This window comes from Hyperoodon ampullatus (assembly GCF_949752795.1).
Source record: "Hyperoodon ampullatus genome assembly, chromosome: 4".
Classification (NCBI taxonomy): Eukaryota; Metazoa; Chordata; class Mammalia; order Artiodactyla; family Ziphiidae; genus Hyperoodon; species Hyperoodon ampullatus.
Window position 1 is genome coordinate 86,770,591 of NC_136917.1, and position 24,612 is coordinate 86,795,202.

General features: G+C 35.1%; 1 protein-coding gene across 1 annotated transcript in view; it reads right to left on the reverse strand.

The window, feature by feature from the left end:
* The window catches only part of FER (FER tyrosine kinase), a gene marked incomplete at both ends in the record, with an annotated part of 430,653 nt that overhangs the window by 91,037 nt on the left and 315,004 nt on the right, over positions 1-24,612 (reverse strand). Inside the window, 1 exon segment of the mRNA XM_079702183.1 lies at positions 11,821-11,944. Within this exon segment, the coding sequence (XP_079558309.1) occupies positions 11,821-11,944 (124 nt within the window).

Below are 24,612 nucleotides of genomic sequence, written 5' to 3' on the forward strand. Positions count from 1 at the left end.
TCAGAAGAGCACTGACATTGACTCACTAAAACTCTGGGGTGATCACATTCACACAATCAAAAAAATACTCTGAGCATCCTAAAACCTTCATTCTGCCTCACAACAGAAAAAGAATTTTGGTCTGTTTGTGTAACACATACTGGTTTGCATCACACATAATTACTTCTTCATTTATGCAATATAAAGAAATGAATCAGTGAAAAATAAAAATAAAAATGGAAGAATAACATTTAGGGGTGAAACAGTTTAGGATTATTTTTCCAGAAAGTTCTTAGTCATCTAATGGCATTCGATTAGTACTTTGGACGGCAGATAAGACCTATTTCATTTATTCATTAATTTATCCACTTATTCATATATCAGATATTTGTCACACTCTTACCTTTTGAAAAGTACCCAGTGAAAAATGTTCACAGAAAATTTACACTATTTCCTTCCCCCCAAAAAAGCAAATCAAACTGTGCAATAAAAAATGTTCAGTATTAAAAGGTCAATTTGAGAATACAAAATAGAGACGTGTTTCTCTTCTATAACAATAAAAATGTCTATTCATAAGAAGTATAAATAAGTGTACCAGACCACAAACAGTAAGTCTCTAAGCTATTTTATAAAACTTTGATATTCATTATAATAGAGGCCATTTAATTTTACAGTACATAACCTTACATTAGAAGGAAATGGCCTTTGTTCAGTAAACAAAATAACAAGTGAATGACATCTTCTCTCTTGTGTCGCTTTAGTTCTACAGATGACATTAAACCTCCAAGAATCAGACTTAAACCATTAACTAGCAACATTACCAAGTTATTAGGTTAGGTAAATAATAATTATTTTCTAGCAACATTACTGAGTTATTAGGTAATTATTAACCAGCAACATTACTGAGTTATTAGGTTAGGTAAATAATAATTATTTTCATACACAAGTCATAAAACCAGAGACCCGGGGGAAAATATAACCCTCTATAAATTATGTATACATTTAATTTTACTTATTTCTTTAAATCAATGGGTCTGTGACCTAGGATACTATTTGCAAGGTACCATTCTTAAAGATCTGTATCTTATTTGGAAAACATATGTCCAATTAAATGCAAAAAATTGCAGATGAGATCTTGAGGTTACTTTCTTTTATTTTTTTCCATTACAAGAAATATAAGATTAGTGTGGGAAAGTGAGAATGCCAGAAAGAGTGGCGCTCTGTCTACTCTTGGCTCTGTCACTAGCACAGTTCTCAGCATTTACTAGGCTCCCAGTAAAAAGAAAACTACGTGTTATGCTTTTATTTGGCTCATTATAGTTTGAAGCAGTCATGTTTGAATTACTAGAATTACAGAAAACAGAACATTGGAGAGTGTTTTACAGTCACCTGACTTTATGAGGAAAATAATACTGGAAGATCATTGTTTGATATCTGCGCAAATATGAAGTTATCTTTCACTCTTTCTTTCACTTACATATAATGTCTAATATCGCAGCAAATCCTGATGCTCTACCTTCAACATTCACCCAGAACCGACCACTTCTCGTGCTCTCCACCACTACCCTCCTGGTCCAGCTCCCCTGGTCTCTCACTTCAATTACTGCAATAGCTCTCTAACTGGTCTTCTCATTTCTGCACTTGCCCCCTTAGAGTCTATGTTTAAAAAAGAATTCCAACTAATCCTTAAAAAACCTGGGACAGATCAAGTCAGTCCTCAATGGCTCCCATCTCATGAAGACTAAAAGCAAAGCCCTTTCCATGACTTATAAGATCTTCCTGTTCGGGCCACCGCATAACCGTCTAACCTCATTTTCTGTCTCCCTTGTTGGACTTCTTTGGACATACCTGGCAGGTACCTATCTCAGGGCTTTTTGTACTTGCTACAAAGTTGCTAAAGTTTTTCTCACTGATATTCACAGGGCTTACTCCTTTCTCTCTTCTGGAACAGTGCCTACCCCTACCTTCCCATTCCCTTTAATCCTATTTTGTGACTCTCTATAACATTTCTCACAATGTGGAATATTTTATATTTACTTGCTTATTCTTTTTTAAGTGCATTTATTATCTGCTTCCCCTCTCTTTTGTAAGCTCCGTAAGGGCAGAGTTTTGTTTATTCGCCACTGAAGGGGGAGCAGAATTTGCAGCCCCAAAATATGCCTTTTAGGCTTAAGGATTATTTTGAGCTGATTTTTTGAGCAGACACAGGAGAAGCTCTGAAAACTGAGTAGTTACCCTTTTTAAGGGAAATTTCCATTTGTAAGGGTGTCTCCCTCTCTACCAGGAAGAGAGGGATGACTAAATCTCTAAAAACTCATCAATGGAGAAAACACCGACTTAAATCTGCATAACAACCTTACCCTTGTTTACTGTGCTTTTCCTGGTAACTTCCTATAACTGGCCTCCCCTCTTCCCCAACATCTTTCTTTTGTCTTTAACTGGAGGTGGTATTTAAGGTGGTGGTTTGGGCCATTTCAGGGAGTTACTCAGTTTTCCTGGGTATCTCCCATGTATATAGGAGGTGTACTTGTTATTAAACTTGTTTTTCTCCTGTTAATCTGTCTTTCATTACAGGAGTCTCAGCCAAGAACCTAGAAGGGCAGAGGGAAAATTATTATCCTCCCCTATACTGCTGTAGCCATAGTATCTAGAAGAGTGTCTGGCCCACACATACTCAGGGCTGGAAACACATAGCTAAAAGTGTAATGAGAGTAAGGTAGCAAATTGTGGAGAAAAGGGCTGGAGATAGAGATGAACCACCTGGAGATTCCTAGGCTTTAACTTTGTTTTTTCTTCAGGGTGAGGATGTGGACTTATTGGCACCAACAAGAACCAATAGAGCCCAATGTTTAAAATATCACATTCAACAAAATCACACAGATGTATAAGTACTCCGTGAATAGTGTCATAAGCTCCACATTACAGCCATTAGTAAGAAAATGAGTGTCTCAGATTCAACAAGGCCCTATCCTATGTAGACAGTGTCATCATTAGAAACTCTGGGGACCATGGTCAAGTGAATGGAGATATCCTGCATTTGTTTTTGCTTTACGTGGCCATTTTCTTCTGAAAAGTTTCTGCATCCTTGGCTAAGTAGACAACTGAATCTAATCTTACAGTGGTATGGACATGAGTCGTCTATTCCTGCTAAATTGTGAGCCTCTTGAAATGCTGTAGGGATATTTCTTATTGGAGAGCTTGGAGATACCCTCTTCCTACTCAAGTGGCCTTGCAGTGTCTAACCCAAATCAGTGTGTCAGAAAGAGTATTATTATCTTCAATTTATATTGGAAGAGACAAAAGTACAGTAGATAACTTCATTCATTCATCCATTCAACAAACTTTTACTGAGCACCAAAACTAGATACTGGCAACTGTTCTCCATATCAAGGAATGAACAAGATAAAGCCAGTATCCTCATGGAGCTTACATTCTAGTTGAGGCAGACAATAAAAAGTAAACCAGTACTTTTTTATGGTTTCTATGTCTACATGTACCACTGTTATACATATACATATATTTATATACACACAGTTGCATATGTAGATATAAATAAAATAAATGTAAGGTCATGATAAGGACTGTTGAAAAATGAAGCAGGGTAAAGGTTACAGTGAATGCTGAGGTAGGGGCGGGGAAGGGATCCAAAGTCACACAGCTGATGTGCTACAGGGCCAGGATTCAAACACAGAGCATTCCAGTGTCAAATCTGTGGGCTTAACCACTATGCTGAAGCTGTTAAACGGCTCTGCAAACGCTAGGCTTCCAGGCTGTTAGAGCTGGCAGTGCAGAGGCAGACAGTCTGACTGGCACAGAGACACTTGAAAAGGGAAATCTGGGAATGAAAAGGTCTTCTCATTGTGCTTTTGAATTTCATAAAATAAAAAACATATTTAAAGATAATAATTGGACAAAACCCCTAGTAATTCTCAATATTAGTGAGGTGAGTCAATGCCCAGTAAATAGCTCAGGCTTGAGTTCTCTAGTTCCGTACGTTGATCGCTCTGATGCTGCCTCGGAGGCCAGAGAGTAGGAAACAAACATAAAAAACAAAAAAAGCAAGCGAGAAGGTTAAGCTTGTTTCTATGTCATCCGTGTTCTAATGGATTCCTCAGAAGCCAGAATTTCTATTTGACCAAGACTAATTAGGAAAAGCTAGCTACTCTAGCATAAATCAGGTTTTACTTTAGAACCTGAATTCAACCAATGGTTACCCAAATGCCTGGGGTAATCATGAACCCAACTCCACAGTTCTGGGCTTAATCTCCGGTCTGTCGTATGGATGTGGTGTGAGCTAGGATTCAAGGAGACTGCACGACCGCCTGCAAGAAAGAGTAAACCCACCAGCCCTTCACCAAGGAACTGGGTGGGGATGAATCATCCCAGAAAAATATGGAGTTAAGACTTGTAAAGCATTCTCTTATCTCTACAACGAGGCTTTCTCTAAATCAGCATTTATTAAATGGTTTTAAGATTTGCTTCATACAAGAGATGTCCACATGGCTGCTTATATTCACAAAAGGGAAGAAACTGAAAAGTATATCTAACACATAGTTTAAGTGTTTTGCTTAGTTTCACAGCCTTTGTCATTCACTTGATCTAGACTTGGGTCATCCATTCACCAGCTGTATGACATTGGACAAGTTACTTATTTTGATGGCTCAACATTTTTCTAGTGTGAAATAGAGATAAATGATCATAGAAATGTGAAGACTAAATAAGATAATGAATGTGCTTGCCCAAGAGGAATCGTTCAATGAATGCGTGGTAGCCATCTTTTAGGGAGCCTGCTCAGTATGTGTCCCATCCTCTGAGAATTATCCCCTCACACACAGTAACCGGCTCCTGTAGGTCTATGTTAACAGTCATCCTGCTTACTTTCCCCTTGTCTAGCCATGTTATTGATTAAAACAGGGGTAGACACCTAATATAAACTGGGCCAATCAATTCTTTCTGCCAAGAATTTGAAATGAGACCTCAAAGAGTAATTAATTATCTGCAGATGAGGGGCTTGGAAGGTTGTGACTCGAATGTCACTTGAGGGACCTTTGCACATCGGGGCAGAGGAATGTTGTCTTCAGAGCAAGAGGGAAATGAAGTAGCAACATAGCAAGAAGAAATAATGAAAGACCAAGTGAACACAGAGGGTAAACAGAAAGAGATGCTGCTTTGGTTCCTGACTGCTTCCCAGTTCCTAATTATAATGACTGCCAGAGCTGGCTGAACTTCCTGTCTTTTGAGTTCTGTGAGGTAACTATTTCCTTCTAATAAATTTCCTATTGCTTAAATTAGCTTAAGCAATTTCTGTTATTTGTAATCAAATAGGCCCCAAGAGAAAATGGAAACCAACCATTTGTGTTTGTTTAATGTAAAAGATCACTTTTGACATTCTGAACCAGAAATGTACTTAATGTAATTAAGTGAATAAAAGTCAGAAATAATAGAGAATGATGTATAGGCCAATTTTCCTCTATCATTTCTATGTAACATAAGACAAGGCTAGCCCTCACTAAACCATGAAACAGTGCTCATGTACTCCTATTCCCTTCTTCCCCTCTCTTTTCACTCTCAAGGACTTTCATTCCATTTACTGGACTGAGCTGAATTCCTGAACAGTGTCCTACATATGCTGCATCTTTCCTACCAGTAACCATAAATCAAAACTCATCCGTTCTCTGACCCTTTACCCCAAATCCATCATTTCTGTTTTCTAAGAAGGCAGTTAGATACTCTGGTACATTAACTCAAGCCAACATGTTAACTGATTCCAGTATAAGAGAAGGCCTCCTTTTTCATTCCTGGAAACATACATGTGACTTTAGGAAAAAATCCTTTAATTAAAATGAATGAAACTAGCGATAGGAAATTCTGACACTGAATAATGTAGCAGGATAAATAATTTTTAGAAAGGTGTTCCTGTGAATACCAAACTGCTCTAGAAAAAAAAAGGTTAAACTAGAGGAGGACCATATATTTTTGAGACATTTAAAATTACAGTCCTCTTTGTACTGTAGCAAAATTGGTTTAGAAGCTAAAAATAAAAGTACAGCTTAATATATTCAAAATTATAATCAAATGTTAGAACAAGAAAACCAGTCATAAATGCTTAGTCAACTAACTGAGATTATCACATTTCTATGCTAATCCTGTGTTTTTAATTAACAGATAAAGCAGAAGGGGGTATCTAAACAATAGTGTATAAAAAATGAAAAAAAATTTTAAGCTCTAATTAAATGGAGAAGCAATAACAAAATACTGCTGCATTTCAGCAACTGGTCATTAAAAAACAACAGAAAACACCTTGGTATGTCTTTCTAAAACTACATTTCACAGGCTTCAGCATCCTCTTCTGTTTTTACTCATGACCATAAAGAGTCCAGATGTTGATTATAAGCTGAGCCATCACACCAAACACCAGCTGGCCTTCTACCCTGAATCTTCTAATTGGTCAGAAGATGCATTTCTTATGGAAAGCAGCTGAGTCCAGTGTAGTGATTCAGAGTGGGGCTCTCAAACCAGAGTGCCAGGAGCCACATCCTGGATCTGCCACTTTCTTTTAATATGATCTTGGGCAAGATACTCAACCTCCCTAACCATAAGTCTCCTCATGTTACAACAAGCCCAACAATAGTACCTACTGTTGCCTTGAGGATTCACTCATTCACCTTTAAGTGCCAGGCACTGTTTTAGGCTTTTGGAATCCAAAAGTAAACAATATAGGTAAAAATTATTGCCCTCCTGAAGCTTAAGTTCTCATATATTGAATCAAAAGCACTTAATTAGCATAATGCCTGGTACTCACTAAGTAATCAATAAATGTCAGCTGTTAGGCTCATGAATACTTGATTGAGACAGAACAAAACACTGGAATGGGAATGTGTCATAATGAAGTCAGCACATCTAAGACCTAACAGTGGCCCTGCCACTAATTCTCTAGGTGACCTTCGTTTAATCTTTCTCAGCCTCAATTACTTAATCTGTAAACTGATCTTAAGATCCTTTTTATTAAATATATGGCGGATCATGAGATACAGAAAAGATGAAGGGTTCAAAAACACTGAAGAAAATATGCAGATACATTAAGCACAAGAATACTTTTCCACTACATTCAAAGTTTAGGAAGAACTCAGATGCTAGTCAGTTGCATTTAAAAAATAAAGAAAACTCTCAAGAGAGTTTCCATTTTCAAGGGAAAAATGTAAATGATCAATATCATACCATATCTATAGCTTCATGAAATATGAAATCACAAACAACAAAAATAAGACAGAAGCTACATCTTACATTTATCTTAAAAAGTACACACACCTAAGCCTTATCAGAAATCACTGGATGAAATAATCTTTTTCTGGAACATATGTAAGTGAAATGTAATATTGTTCCTTTCTGGGCAATCTTAGCTTTCTTAAATTGTTTTTCCAATGAAACTTAAAAATAAAATTGGTCCCATACCTACACCTTTTCACAAGATTATACATTTTTCAAGATTCTGTAAATTTTGTTCAAATTACTTTCCTTTTTCAGTTAAAAACCACAGACTTTTAACTGTCTTAAAATTATCTGAATGTATGGCTACATATTCCCAAGTTTAGCCAAATTAAAGGGTATACACGGCCCTTGGAAAGAAAGACCCTGTTTATCTGGCTCAGCCCAACGTTCCTTGGTATTCCCATTTTGATAGTATTATACTCTTCGTAGTTCCATGATTGTCAGGCTTTCTCATGAAAAACATAAATTTGCTTTCCTCTTTGCTTCAGCTAGAAAATTCTTTCCCCTTCTATTCAATGATACACTCAAGTCTCACTCAAACAGTATCATCTGCAAAACTTTCCCTGATTACTCCCCACCATAGCTCCCAGACTGACAGGTCATATTAGACCCTCTTGATATTACTCCCACGGTATCTTGTACACATTGTCACTAAACTGATTATCTCTTTGCCTTATTATTATTTTCTGTTACATCCATCTGAAGGCAGGGATCATGATTCTCATATTGCTCCCATCCTGGCACAGAATAAGCTAATGTTCATGATTTGAAGTGCCAGAAATATCATTGTTCTCAATGGATAAGCAAAACATTTAGCAAACAATAAAATATTTGCAGTCTTATATATTTTCATTTGTAGAGTTATTAATCTTACTCCATAACAAAGAAGCATCATTGTGGTAGAGTAATCAAAAATGAAGAGGAATCAGTACAAGAGTTAAAATAGAAAAAGAAATCATATTCTATAGTACCTCTCCCAAGATACCTTTTCTGGCATTGACGATGACATACAATATCATGAAATGCAGAAATGCTTCCAAGACTCCCAATAGATTATGGTCTTTAACTCAAATACATGGCAATCAAGAGTTTATCCTCCCTTTACTTTCCATGGACAAATAAAATACATGGCACAAAACCAATTTTTAAAAATAAACCCAAATAAAAATAAATCTTGTAGTAGAACTCATCAGCAATAAAACCATAAACACCGTTACCATTTAAATCTAATATAATGTCAAACCTCAATCCACTTAACATCAAGAATCATCAGGTTTAATACTTTTTCCAGAGTGACAACTAGCAATCTAATAACACGCCACTGTAAGTAAACATACCCCTGCAAAGTTTATCAGTGTACTTCAAATATTTGTATGAAGTACAGTAGGAAAGAAAATTTCACATTGGCTTATAGAATAATTATAAAGAAAACAGGGTTGATTACAACTAAACTGAAACACAAAATATCCAACACTCTCAAACTATAAGCAGAAATACTTTCAATTAGAAACTTAGTGTATCAAGAGAACACTCCTGGAAGTGAAATGGAAATTACAACAAGAACGCTTTCCAAAAAGCATGCCATTTCTTTATGCAATTATTTGTTTCCATTTTATAGCTGTCATACTTGTTTACCTATAATGAAACATTGCTCTGCTCTTCTCATAGTAATCAAAACAATACAACAAAGCTAAAGAAAGAGAATATGTCCCCCAAAAGTTAAGATAATATTCTGGGGAGATTCAATTAGAAATATTTTCAAGTTCTGAATTCCAGTGACCTCTAATCAGTGAATGGGATAAAATGTATAAGTTCATATAAAATTTAAAGCATATTTAATTTTTTTTGCTTTGATTTGTAGGACAGAGACTTTAGAATTCACAGACATACATATATTTCGGGATGTCAAGAATAGAGCTTGGGGCCTTTCTTCATTACTTGAAAAATGAAAGGAAACTTTTAATCACGTTTTAGAAATTTTAAATTTTGAAATACCTTACTAGAAATTTTTCCAATGAGGAAAAATACTTTTCACTGTAGTGTATACTATATACATATATAGTATTTATATAGTTATGTTATATTTATACTATATAAATATATATATGATATTTCTTAGGAGAAAAAAACATATAACATGTCTTGAGTATATCTATTAAATATAAATCAATTAAAACTCCACTGCAATTACTACTGCTACCACAGAAATAGTTCCACAGAAAGACACAGAGGAACACAGTCCTGTAGCACAAGTCACTTCCATAAAAAGTTCAACACAAAGAATGATTTACTTTCTCAATGTAGAGTCATGTATTGGTGAGGTACCAAAAAGGAAGAGAAAACAATTGAATTCATCCAAAAGAACATTTACGTTAAGACTGAAGAGGAACAAAAGATCACTGGCTAGAGAGATCATAAAATTCATCCAGTAATCATGATTAACAAGAGAAATAAGAATAGCAAATAGTTTAGAATGTATCAGTGGAAGTGATTATAGAAAAATATTATATTGTTGTTATAATATAGCTAGTAAGGAAAATCATATCAAAAATGTATTTATGAAAATAAAGACAAAAAGAAAATATTCTATGTGACAGATGACAAATTTGGAGTTTTTGTGTTAATGCTTGTCAGCACCCTGACAGATGTGACTAATCTATCACTGGACTCTTTGTCACTGATCCTGGAATCCTTCTCAATGCACAACACAGACAGCCACTACCAATCACTGAAAGTCGGCACTGAAACCTATTTGTCAAACCTGCTCTCAGCAACATTGTTCAAGATGTTCAATCAGGAACCTTACCGCCAGGCAAATAGTACAGGACTACGCACAATCTTCTAGGATATGTGGTCAAGCGCAGGTTGACTTTCAAAAATTTGGAAATGCATGAAAATTCTTAAAAACCAAAATGGGAAAATAAAATTACAGCAGATAATGTTATGATTCTGTAAGTGGGATAAATTTTTAAAGCTAACTGTCATCGGCAATTTAGAATGGTTTCAATTCTCGTGATAGAGGCACTTAAAGAAATACAATCATCCATTTGCAAGAAAAGCAATCACTAAAGGCAGCAAGAAATTGAAACAACAGTTCCCTCAACCACAACACACCAGAAATTAAAGACTGTTACTGGTAACTGACATTAAAACAGTTTCAAGAATGTATGTTTATTATGGCTTAAAGCTATAAATAGTCTAAGAGTTAAAAAAAAATCTGAGACATGATAAAAACTGCAGTAGAGAATGTGATAACCAAAGTAGCTTTAACACCTGAGCAATCAAAATTATAGGTTTTCTCTAAATAAAGGGCAAAATCCTTAATTGTTACTTTTAACATGAAGTAATGAAATTAGTGATAATGCAATTCTTGCCCAAAATTAATTTTTTTGGTCTTCACAGATATATATTACAATGTGATTTGATCTACATTCATAGAAAGTAAATACAGTCTATATTCATAGAAAGTAAAACAGGAATATGATAGTAGCTTAGTTTTAGTTGTTTTAATTTCCAGAAAAATAGTATCCCTATTGAAATGTATTTTAAAACATATGTGACTGTTGAACCATATTTGAAACATAAGCCATAATTTTAGTTTCAGAATAAAACTGAACACTAGGCAAAATTTGGGGGGGGGGAATTAAGTAAAAAATATTCACTGAGATCAAATAAATGTATATTTAAGGTGCATATAACTTTGTTCTGCTGCAATTCTATGTTGTAAAACCTCACAAGAATATGAAGTCAAAGGCAGCATAATGAAGCACATGAGAGAAAAATATACCTCAATAACCAACCAGCTTAAAGTTCACAATGGTTCAATCTGACAATGAACCTTCCCCACGTTAAACAGTATCATGTGCTGTTTCCAGCAAATAAAAACTACATCAAATTCCCCACTTTATTTTGCTTATATACACTTAGCCATATTTAGGATCTGACATGAATTCTGCAAGAGATCTTAATTTGTATTCACACTTAGCAAAAAAAGATTACTTTCAGCTACAAGCAGCTAAAACCACAATCTATAAAGCATTAAAACCAAGTTGCTGGTCTTGATATAATTAGAGAAAGTTTGCTAAAATCTCCTTTGAAATAACTAGTGTGCTCAAATCTTTTACCCTTGGCAAAATTCACTGTCATGAATTGTTTTACTAGTAGGATTTTCTGTAACTTTATAAGTAATTTCTTTGAAAAAGGAGAATAAGTAACACATGAGATAATCTTATTTGGCTATAAGTTTGTAGCTGCTTATATGAAATTAGTGATAATGACAAGTGACTTACTTGTGGTATATCTTATCACTATACCATTCATGATTATAATAAAACAAATTTTAATTAGTAAGTCATTGTCTAATGAGGTATACTTACCCCAGGAAGACAGAAAACAAGTGTTTCTGTAAACTAAGTAAGCAACTGTCAAAGAATGCTTTCACACAAAATATGAAAACCAACAAGAAAATACATGTTTTGTGAAAGACATTCACTGCTTTATGATAGCAAGTATATCAGTTTTCTAATACCCTATTAATAAAACTGGAAAATGTTTTAAAAATATTCTCCTTACCTGTGTATACAGTTTTTACTCTCAAGATAGGCCATACCAGAAGCAGCATCTAATGAAAATTTCACTAATTGTTTGAGTTTTATTTCATCCTTCCTCTTTCTCAGAAAGGACAGGAAATCACCTCCTAGAAGAATTGACAAATGAACAATGAGACAAGATCATGATGAAAGTCATATTTATCACCTATTAGAGATACCTGACAGAACAAAAAGCATTACACATTTAACCATACTTTTTGCCCATTTCATTTAAGGTGAGGATAAAAGAAAATATGAAAAGAACACATCTTATTAGAAAGCAGACACCATGAATTTTCTTAGATGCAGTTTAAGTACTTTAAGTGCTTCACACTGTATATTACCCAACACATAATAATATTCAAAGACATACTCTTTCCTCTGTCACAATTTCTCACCAATTTGCCTGGATAAAATTTTCTAAGAAAATTTTAAGATAAAAAAATTTTTTCTAAGATAAAACTTTCTAAGAAATTTTATTTTCTCTAATACCAAATAAAAGATTACAATGATTATGAGTTAAAAAAGTAAATGATATCAAATTAGTTATCAGATTCAGTGATTGCTTAAAAAATTCAGATTATTAACAACACAATCACTAATAGTAGAGGTCAGACAGGAAAAAAAAAAAGAAGACTATGATTTTGATAAGATTTAGTTGCTGAGTCAGATTGCATTTTTGTGCATCAAATGAATTCCAGTGATGACTTAGAGAAACTCCATAAAACAGCATGGTCCAAAAAAAATGTAATGCAAGCCCCATAGTAATTTTAAATATACCAGTAGCCACATTTTAAAAAGTAACAACAATAAAAAGGTGAAAGTGACTGAAATAGTATGTTTTTTCTTTAGCCCAATATATATAAAATATTATTAAATCAACATGCATCATTACAAAATTATTGTGGACATATTTTACATTTTATCATCCTAAGTCTTTAAAATATGTTGTGTATTTTACATGTATGGGACATCTCAATTTAGATGCAAATTTCCATCTGAAGTATTTGATCTGTATTTAGATTTCATCAAATTTACAGTTAAAAAAGTAGATTCACATACCTAGGTTGTTCCAAACATACTTAACCTTTTCTAATAACTGAATCATGTTACTGGAAATTAAATTTTAAAATGTAAATCAATTAAAATTAAATGAAATTCAAAATTCAGTTTTTTAGAAGCACTAGATACGTTTCAAAAATTCAAGAGCTCAGGAGCCACATATGGCCAGTGACAACCATGTTAAATAGGGTAGCCTTAGACTGCATTCACTAACAGTATGGCATTAAACAATTTCCTTGTTAATGTATAGTGTAATGTATTGAATTATTAAACAAAACAAAACAAAACCAAGTTAAAGTATGTTAGGATGAATGTTCTCTAAAAACAGTCATCCCTACTTTCTCTTTCTATTAGGCCCTCCGATATTAAGCCAGAATTTTGCAAGAGGGATTAACATTTTAATTGTCATTTCCTGATGTTTTTGATCCTCTTCACCAGGGATCTAGGCCTCCTTAAATAGAACAACTCTAGAGATGAAGACTTAATGGCTTTTTCTTTAATGAGAATACCTAGAAAATAAACACCTGCCTAACTCTCCTTAGAAAGTTCTCTTTTTCTAATCTCTTCTCCTATTCACAAATCAGTATTACAGAAATTTAGGTGGACTATTTGCAAAATCACTAAGCTAGATGCTTTAAAAATAATCTTAATGGTGTCAGATAATTTACTTTTTTTCCTGTTCTTTTAAAGAGAATATCAAATTTATTACTATGAACATTACTGAAATAGCTTCTATCAAGCTTGACTTAATTTTCTGAAACAAAAACAAAAACACCTAAATGCAACAGTAAACAGCAAAATTACCATTAATTTCTCAACTTTAATAGGTACAAAAAATGTTTATTAAAATGGACTTGAAATCAATATTTAGTTCAAGTTACTTCCTGGACCAATATTCACATATATTAGTTATTTTGTTAGATATACATTGGCCTAGTTTAGAAAAAGTGCACCCTTCTGGTCTTGAAACCACACAGCATTTTTTCTAAGCTACGGAATAACTTTCAAATGAAAAAATCTTTTCTGCAATTTGATTAAAGCATCGTATGACATAACCCCAGTGTTCTGCGGAATCCTAATATTATTTCTTTCCAAAACTAGCTCACATTCAGCACTTTTCCTTCTGCTTCCTGCTCTTTTTAAATTAGTCTTTCACATAATCCTCTTCATAGCCCCAATCCCCAGCCCAGCCTGTAAACCCTGTGAAGAGAATTGCGCTTCTGTTGTTCAGTATGCTAATTTCAGTGCCCACCACAGGATGCCTAGCATGTAATAATACCTCAATAAGCATGAAGACAAGCTACCCATGAAAGTTTTTATTAATTTTAAACATTTCTTCCTTAGCTTCTCTCCAATGTTTAGAACTATGCTTTTCAAGTAGTTGTTAAATGTTAAAATAATGTTTAGAAAAGGATGACATTACATCTCTTATCAATGGCACCTGACAGATGCCATAAAATTCTTTAGATTCCAACAATAAAACTTAGTACATTTAAGACTGAGCTCATCTTGATAGATGTTTCTGTGACACCACTGCCTTACAAACTGCATCATTTAAAAAAATAATTTGTAAAGAAGCAATCCTTAATAGATAAGACTGTAAACCAACAAATGCACACTAGATTAATAAACAAAGAAAAGACAACACTTAAATAGAATTAAAAATTGGCTGAAAAGTGATGCCAAGTCAATAATAAGTACTAGGAAGGTAGAGTTAGATGCAGCTATCAGAATACTGCGACACAGCCAAAGATACAGACAAAGGGTATCTGATTGTCTCTTAGTTAATCCAAGACTATTTCTACGTTAGAGAAATTTCTTGCTTAAAATCACTAAATCATTAAAGTAAGTTTTAAATTTATTTCCAATTTATAGTTATTCATGCCACAGACGCAGTGATCTTAAGTAAAGTAGCAGAGCTGCACCATTCCACAGCCCTAGTCAGCTTCCTGCAGAACACTGTCGAGAAGCAAGGTCTTCAGGAAAAAAATTAAATAATTAGCATTCAGTACAGAAAGCCTAAACCTTGGGCGAGTGTAGCCATTAAGGACCCTGCAGCAAAAAGTAAACTCTCCAAAGGACAGACTATGAGACTAAAGCTAGGATACCAAGAAAATAATTCAGACTGGGCCAGAAACATTTCCGTGGGGACTGTACCTGATTATTATCATTTAGTGAAGAAGAACTGGAGACTGACATCAGATGATATGATCTTTAGTATTCACTGTGAGGTTACTGTAGAAGATAGTGTCTGTTTCTTTGAACTCATTCTTTTGTCATTTTCATTGTGGCAGTTTAAAGAACCTCTCTTAGAATGTGTGATACACACAATAATCATACATGCAGCACATGTATATACATGTTTGTATATGTATGTGTGTATGTGTGTAGCTGGAGTACCCCACCTGACCACTGCAATAAGATGGTGGTGTTCATAACTGGGTAAAACAAGATAATAACTCCCCCTTTGTAACTCTGTCTTACCAAAGCTTATTTCTGTATGGCACATTAAACCAAGACAGGATGGATTATTTTCTAGAATTCTTCACCAGTGATGAATTTCTAAGACAATTCTTAGCATGTTTTTATAGCCAACTTTTAGTTTACTAACGAGACAGCATTACATGGTGAAAGGAACATGGATATTGAAGTCGTGCTGATCTAGGTCTGATTGAAATGGAGCAGGCCCTATGGCCCTTGCCTCACCCCCCTCGTCCCATGTCCTCAGCCTGCCTTTTGTCTGTGGAAAAACTTTAGCTAAAAAATGAGTTTAATCAGAGAAGTGAGAAAATGCAGAAACAGAGGAAAACAGTCAAAGGAGACCAAATAATAATAGTTTAGTCATTAAGCATAGTCGAGGACCTTTAGTTCCTCCTTAAGGGCTGTAGATAATATTCTGAGCCTTACCCTGTGAGCTGTCTTATAGAGACTGAAACTGCCACCAGGTGGAATAAGTTAACTACATGATGGCTAGGCTGTGGCCATGACATAAGCTGCCGCAATTCCGAGAACTGGCCTCAAAGAAATGGAAACAAACCGAACCTGGAACTGAAGATTTACTGTACCTAGGACAATCAAGATGACACTGTCAGACTACCGATGACCAATTTCAGGATGACTGTCAGAGCTGACTGTATTGTTTCTGCATGTAGCCTCCTCCCTCTGTCTATAAAAGCTCTTGCCCCCTGATTGTCAGGGCGGCGGGTGGGGGAAGTTGGTCTTTGGACAGGTGTCTACCCCTGCCTCCACCCTTGTTGCCGGCATCCAAAATAAAGCAAACTTTCCTTTCCCCCAACCTGGCCTCTTTATTGGCTTTTGAACGGCGAGGAGCCGGACCCCACTTTCGGGTACATGATTAGCTATGGGACCTGGGGTAAGTTGTTCAATCTCTCTAAACTTCTTTAAAACATAAGGATTAATTCCTTTTATTTCTCAAGATGGTTTTAAAGACTAAAATGTATCTAAAGCACTAAGCATATGCCTAGCACATGGTACACACAATAAACACTACAACTTATTATTTTTGTTGAAGTTATTTTGCATATAAAATAAGGAAGAGTTGTAGCAGGGACTGGTTGTTTGTCACACAACATCAATTTTCCCTCATTCACCTCAATTTCCTTTAGGAGACTGACCTTCTCCCATTTTGGAAAGTATTTACCTCACCTCAACAATAAAGGTGATCCTAGATTCACTTAACCCAATCAATGGAGTCCATTTCCCAGTGACTGGCTCAGGGACAGGCACATAGTTTAATTTAGGCCACTGAGATACAAGGAGATACTTTAAAGGGTGAAATAAACTTTTTTTTTTTTTTTGAGAGAAGTTCCAGGAAAGAAGCATTCTCTGCAAGTGGAAGTGTACAGGACAGCATGTAGCACCACAAAGACTGGCAGCCTTGGGATGAAGATATCACCATGGAAAGCAGAAAGAGTAAAGGAAAAAGAATACTTTTTGGTGACATGTTTGATCCACTGGATCACATACTGCCTCAAGAGTGATTTCCCTCTAGATTTTCCAATTAAGTGAATGAATACAAGCTCTAAGTTTTTTGATATATCTCCCATATTAGCACTCAACGATTCCTTATGGATAGAATAGTATCTATATTAGAAGACCTTGAGAATTAAAAAGATAATATATATATATGTGTATATATATATACATATATATATATATAAATGTCTGGAACAATTAGGAAATAATAAATAGAAGTGCTTTACTTTGTTTGCAGCCAACTTTTAGTAAGAGGATAAAAGACCATTTTATTCTCAGCAGCTCTTTCTCAAAGATTTCTTACTCTGTGCTGTGAAAATCTGATCCTACCCGTTCTTTCAGTATTAATGGGACTCTGAGGAACTGATCATATTAAACAAACTCGGAGAGATTATTATGTAAACAAGAATACTAATTTATCAATTTGTCGTTTGAGAAAAGGGATCATCAGGGCCATACCACTAATGACTTCTTGTCATTGAATCATGTAGAGATCTTAATTTATCTTCAAACAACTTCAAAGGTTATTAAACTAAGAGATACTAGTCCCTAGTGATACATAAAATGTATAATTCATTACCCTTGTTTTTTGGGTTATCAATTTATTCCTGAGAAGTTTGGTTTAGTTGTATTCACTTATACATTTAAAATAGGATCGTAATCAAAGCAACTATTAAATTATAGAGACCTATTATGGGGGCTCCATTTATGTCATTGTTCAGAGTTCTTATTTAAAACAAAAATAAACTTTAGTTTAAGTCAATAGAGTTTTGACTGTTAGCCAGCCCATCAAAAATAAGGGGAAAAATCTATATGATAATCATAAACAATGAATGCTGATTCAACTTTTACCCAATGAGACACAGAATAGGTTTTATATAATAGGAGGTAAGCCAAAACAAGTTCTTGAAGAAGAAAGGATCCATCAAACACTGAAGCAGAGAATACTGACTGGTACATGTAGGTTATATTTAGGAGAGATGGGTTTCACAGAAAGAGAGATTAGCTGGGAGAACGTGTGAGTTGTTAATCGAGGTGATGAGGGCTTATACTAAGAATTATCTAACCCCCCCCAAAAAAGACAAAAGCATTAGATCTGAAAAGACTCTGTACTAAAGCTAGACATGGGTCAGTTTGTGGGGAAAGATGAGAAACATGAAACACTGAAACACTGAAAGTGACTCCAAGAATATACTGGCTTTTCTGATACCATCACGCTCTTTTTAAAGACGCACCTTATGAACAGCTTGCTACCTAAGTAACGTAGTTTGGCTGGGTCAAAGGCAGAGCTGAGTGTGTGGTTTTCCCAGTTTAGATTAATACATGACATTAGTCTTTTCAGATGAGGTTTCCTAATAGCCATGCTCTTCCAGCGCTGCAGAGTACCAGGACCTTTTGCATTTCTCCTTTGTAGATGATCTCTGAGAACATAACTCCCTAATGGTCATGATAACAGTTCTATGAAATAAAAGAGTGCATTTCACAGTATTTTTAACTTGCTGGTGCAAGGGGCACCAGCTATAATCTTGCTAGACATTATGTGATCTGCCAGGACAGATGCCAGAGTCAACTTTCACAAACCGTCAGAATGTCAGTTTCCTGAAAGTACTTTGGAGATAATCAGCTTTTTCATATTGTGGGGGAGGGAACTGAATTGACCTGACTTTTATTCTTAAAGTGGTGATTTTGGTGATATAATTCAAATTCTAAGGCAAGTGTCTGAAAACTATGGCCTAGAGGCCAAAGTCAGCCCACTGTCTCTTTTTGTAAATAAAGTTTTATTGGAAAACCACCACACTCGTTCCTTTACATACTATCTACAGATGATTTCAAGCTATGACGCCAGAGTTGTGACAAGAGACTGATGCCTAAACATTTTACTATCTGGTCCTTTACAGAAAAAGTTTGCTGACTCTTGTTTTAAGATATTACTCAGTATTCCATATAGCTCTAGTCCCTTTCGTTCAAAGGTTCTTATGACTGCTTTGGCTACTTTGAACCCAGATTTTACTTTTCACTGTTTTTTTGCATGAGGGCTCAATAGTGCTATTTTTTAATGCTCAAAAAGGAAGCTGAAAAGGTAGATTCACCAATTAATTTTGTGTCCTAAGGCTGACACACATAGTTACACACAAAAACGTACATAGAGTGAGATCACAAATCCCCTGCCATCTTCCCCAGCCACAACGCACTGTCTGCCACCAAGACAAAGAAATTCCACAGTCTGTCTCTCCCTGCTTTCAGGCCAAATGACTTACTTTTTTATTTGTGGCTTCTTATGCCCCTCAAAGCTGCCTTTGATATAAAATATAAAGAATGGACAGGAAGATCAGGTGTATAAAGGTGCTGGCTCCTGGAATACCCTTTAAATACTTAGATGCTACAATGGCATTTTTTCTAAATAAAAAATTCAATGGAATGCTTATTTTGATGTCTCTATCTAGTACAGGAAAAATGCAGAGAAAAAGAAAAAGGCATCAATTCAAGCTTCCTTAGATTTTCAAAGAGATGTGGGATAAAAAGACAAATCCAAAAGTACGTTTACATTTAATAAGGGAAAAATGTTTACAAAAGCTAGCAATATTTTTAGAAATTGAATTTATCATAGGCTAGATATTTTAGAGACATTATATTCCCCAAATCAATGATATCAGTGACTATTTTATTAAGACCTACTACATAATCTTGTTATCTAAAATAATTAGAAACATATATTTATATCTTCACATTTATGCATTTTTGTTGGATATGGTCAGAATTTATGCAAAGGTTTTGATCGGTAATACATTCACAAATTATGAAACTTTCTATCAAAATAAAAATTATTACTTTAAAATATACTTTTAAAGAACACATTGCAGCAAAGAGTTTGGAATGTCAGTATTAAGGAAAAATCAGAAAAAAAGAGTCTCCTTTTTCACTTTTTAGAAAGTTGTGGCAAAAAAACTCAAATTTATCCTCGTAATTTTAAGCGTATAGTATAATACTGTTAACTATATTCACAATATTGTACAACAGAGCTCTAGAACCTTCTCATCTTGCATGACTGAAACTCTATGTACCTAATGACCAACTCTCTTTCCCCCTCCAAACAGCCCGTGGCAACCACCATCCTATTTTCTGTCTCTATGAGTTTGATTACTTTAGATACCTCATATAAAGTGGAATTATACAGTATTTGTCTTTTTGTGATTGGCTTATTTCACCTAACATAATGTCATCAAGGTTCATCCATGTTGCAGATTTTGACAGGATTTTCTTCTTTAAGGCTGAAGAATATTCCATTGTATGTACATGGCACATTTTCTTAATCCAGTCACCCAATGATGGACATGTAGGCTGTTTCCACCTCTGGACTATTGTGAATAATGCTGCAATGCATGTAGGTGTGCAAATATCTCTTCAAGATCCTGTTCCATTCTTCTGGATATATATAGAGAAGTTGAATTGGTGGATCATTATTGGAGTTCTATTTTTAATTTTTTGAAGAATTTCCATGCTCTTTTTCCATAGTGGCTGTCCCAATTTACCAACAGTGCACAAGGCGTTCAAATTCTCCACATCCTTGCCAACACCCATTATTTTCTGGGTTGTTTGTCTTGTTTTTTGATAGTGACCATCCCAGTGGGTGTGAGGTAATATCCTTTGTGGTTTTGATTTGCATTTTCCTGATGATTAGTGTTACTGAGCATCTTTTCATATGCTTGTTGGCTATTTGCTTATCTCTTTAGAAAAATGTATATTTAAGTCCTTTGCCCATTTTTTATTTGAGATATTTGGGTTTTTGTGATTGAGTTATAGCCATTCTTTATGTATTCTGGATATTAACCCCTTATCTGATATGATTTGCAAATTTTTTCTCCCCTGTGCTGTAGGTTGCTTTTTCACTCTGTTGACTGCTTCCTTTGCTGCGCAGAAGATTTTAACTTTGATGTAGTGTCATTTTATGTGTGTATATTTTTCCTTTTGTTGCCTGTGCTTTTGGTGTCATATCCAAGAAATCACTGCCCATTTCAATGCCATTACGTTTTCCCCTGTTATTTCTTCTAGGAGTTTTATAGTTTCACATCTTACACTTAGGTCTTTAATCCATTTTCAGTTAACTTTTGTACACGTGTAAGATAAGCGTCCATCTTCACTCAATTGCAAGTGGATATACAGTTTTCCCAATACTGTTTATTGATGAGACTATCCTTTCCCATTCTGTAGTCTTGGCACCCTTGTCAAAGATCATTTGACTGTATATGTTAGGGTTTACTTCTGGGATCTCTATTTGGTTCCACTGGTCTATCTGTCTGTCTTTGTGCTGGTATCATACTGTTTTGATTACTGTAGCTTTGTAATAGGTTTTGAAATCATGAAGTGTGAAGCCTCTAAATTTTTACTTCTTTCTCAATAGTATGGTTTGGCTATACTGGGTCCTTTGATGTTCCATGTGAAGTTTAGGATTTTTTTTCTATTTCTGCAAAAACAATGCCATTGGGATTTTGTAGGGAGTGCATCATATCTGTAGACTGCATTGAGTAGTATGAACATTTTAATAATATTAAGTCTTCCAATTCATAAACACAGGATGTCTTTCCATTTTTTGCGTGTCTTAATTTCTTTCAGCAATGTTTTATAATTTCAGTGTACAAGTCTTTCAAGTCTTTCACTTCGTCAGTTAAGTTTATTCCTACACAATTTATTCTTTTTGATGCTATTGTGAATGGGATTATTTTCTTAATTTCCTTTTAGGATTGTTCAGTATTATTGTATAATAACACAACTGACTTTTGAGTGCTGTTATAGGATTTCCAGTACTACGTTAAATAGAAGTGGTAAGAATGGGCACCTTTAACTTGTTCCTGATCTTAGAGGAACAAGCTTTCAGTTTTTCACCACAGAGTATAATGTTAGCCCTGAGCTTTTTTCCATATGATCTTTATCATGTTGAAATAATTTTTTTATTCCTAGTTTATTGAGTGTTTTTATCATGAAAAAGTGTTGAATTTTGTCAAATATTTTTCTTGCATCAGTTGAGATGATCCTGTGACTTTTGTTCTTTATTCTGTTAATGTGGTATCTTACATTCATGGATTTTCATATGTTGGATCACCTTTGTATCATATTTACACATAAAACACACTTACACTGAGATCACAAATTTCCTTCTACCCTCCCCATCCAATGTCTGCTACTTATGCAAAGTGTGACTGTCTCTACTTTCATGTCAAATACTAACTGCCATCCTCACTCATCAGAGAACAAAATATACACATTTTAAAATTGCTCATCAGAAATCTGAGGTAGCATACAGCAGAAACTCTCCTGACTTCCTGTCTCACTGTCAGTAACACTTGATTCTTTAGATGAACCACATGTCTCAGTACAGGTATCTTTCTGTAGTGCTTCTCTCTGTAAGAGATCGGTCATTTCTGAAGGAGCTCTTGATCATTTCATCCACCTGGGGCTATCTTAACTGTCTATAATTCACCTTCAACTGCACTGGCTGAATAAAGAGGGGATAGTCTGAAATCAGAATATCCTTTATAACAGCATCAAAAACCAAAATACTTAGAAATACTTTTAGACAGGGATGTGTTACACTTTTACACTGACAACTACAAAACACTGTTGAGAAATTAAAGAAGTGCAAATTAAATAGAACAATATACCCAGTCCATGGATTGGAAGATTAATATTGAGTGTTAAGAGTCAACTTTCCCCAAACTGATCAAGTGCAATCCCAACCAAGTTCCAAGCAGGCTTTTTGGTTTGATTTCACAAGCTGCTTATAAATTTTTACATGGAAATGCAGAAGATCTAGAATAGAGAATAGTGATAAAAAAAAAAGGGCCAATTGGGAAGAGACAGACTACCCAATTTTAAGAATTACTATAAAGTTACAGTCAAGGGAGTACGTTTTGGCTTCAGGATAATCAAGTAGATCAATGGAACAGAACAGAGTCGAGAAATAAACCCACCTACTTATGGCCGATTCATATACTACATAAGACACCAAAGCAATTCAATGGGAAAAGAAAATTCTGGTAAAGAATTCATATACCATTTTAAAGAACTGGTAGTGGAAGAACTCGATAACTGTCGTGGATAAACAGACCCCAATCTCTACCTCACACCTACACAAAATTAATTTCAAGTGATCTATAGACCTAAAGTTTAAAGCTCTGAGAAGGAAACATAGGAAATACATTTGTGATCTTGGTAAAGGTGAAGATTTTTTAGAACTTAGAAAGCAGTAACCATAAAGAGAAAGAAAGAGAGAGACAGAGAGAGAAAGGCATACATACATCATTATAAAAAGTGAACAGGGACTTCCCTGGTGGTCCAGTGGTAAAGAATCCACTTTCCAATGCAGGGGACATGGGTTCAGTCCCTGGTCGGGGAACTGAGATACCACATGCCATGGGGCAACTAAGCCCCCATGCCACAACTACTGAGCTGGTGCGCCTCAACAAGAGAGTCTACGTGCCGCAAACTACAGAGCCCACACGCTCTGGAGCCCGCGCGCCACGACTAGAGAGAAGCCCGAGCACTGCAAGAGACTGAGTGCTACAACAAAAGATCCCGCACACCTCAATGAAGATCCCGTGTGTTGCATGGGATGATCCCGTGTGCTGCAACTAAGACCCAATGCAGCCAAAAAAATAAGGAAAATCAATAAAATTTTAAAAAATAAACATTAAAAAAAAAGTGAACAGCTACTCTGTAATAACCTAAATGGGAAAAGAATTTGAAAAAGAATAGATACATGTATATATATATATATATATATAAGTGAATCACTTTGCTGTACACCTGAAACTAACACAACATTGTTAATCAACTCTATTCCAATAAAAAAATTTTTTAAAAAGGTGAAGAGGTAAGCCAAGGAATTGACTTTTTCTTTAATTTAAAATAAAAACCATTTTCATTATGGTTTAAAAAATACATAAAATTTAGCATCTTTACTATTTTTAAGTATATAGTTCAGTAGTGTCTCCCTCTGAGATAAAGGTTTGATTCCATTTATACAAAGTTCAAGAACAGCCAAAACTAATCTATAAGTCAGGAAAATGGTTACCATGGGAGTGTATACTTTGTGATAATTTGAGCTCTATAATTTGTGTACTCTTCTGTGTTATATTTTGTTTGATCTAGTACTTCACCCTATTTATAAGCTAATAAGTTAGACTGTTACTTTTTCATGGGTCAGAGATGAAGACCTTTATTACTCACAGCACAGCATGGGGGTGTTGTGGATAAGCCCCAATGGATGCCTGCACACAGAGCTGGATGTGTTTCAGGAGAGGAACGACGAGTTTGGGAAAGCTGCCGTTTTATAGCAGGCAGTAAGCAAGCCTGGTCTGAGAGGAAGACACTACCTTATCCCTAGAAGCTGCTCACAACAAACACATCCCTGAGAAATGGCCTAGATAAAGATCAGTCAGGGCCTTGCATTTTTGACATACCCAGTAAGATGAGTAGGAAGGCAAGAGATCAATGGAAGAGCACCTCTCAACATACTTTAATAAAAAGCTTACTAGATTTTTTTTATACCAAAAAAATGTAGATCAGAGGAAGGTCATAAATACAACAAGATTTCAGCAAGTCATTTGACTCATCATTGTAATCACTTGGTAGAAATGGAGATGAAGTGAGCTAGACAGAATTATAGCTAAGTGGATCTGTAGGTTGAACAATGATAGCCATGGAATCTTGATTTAAGGAT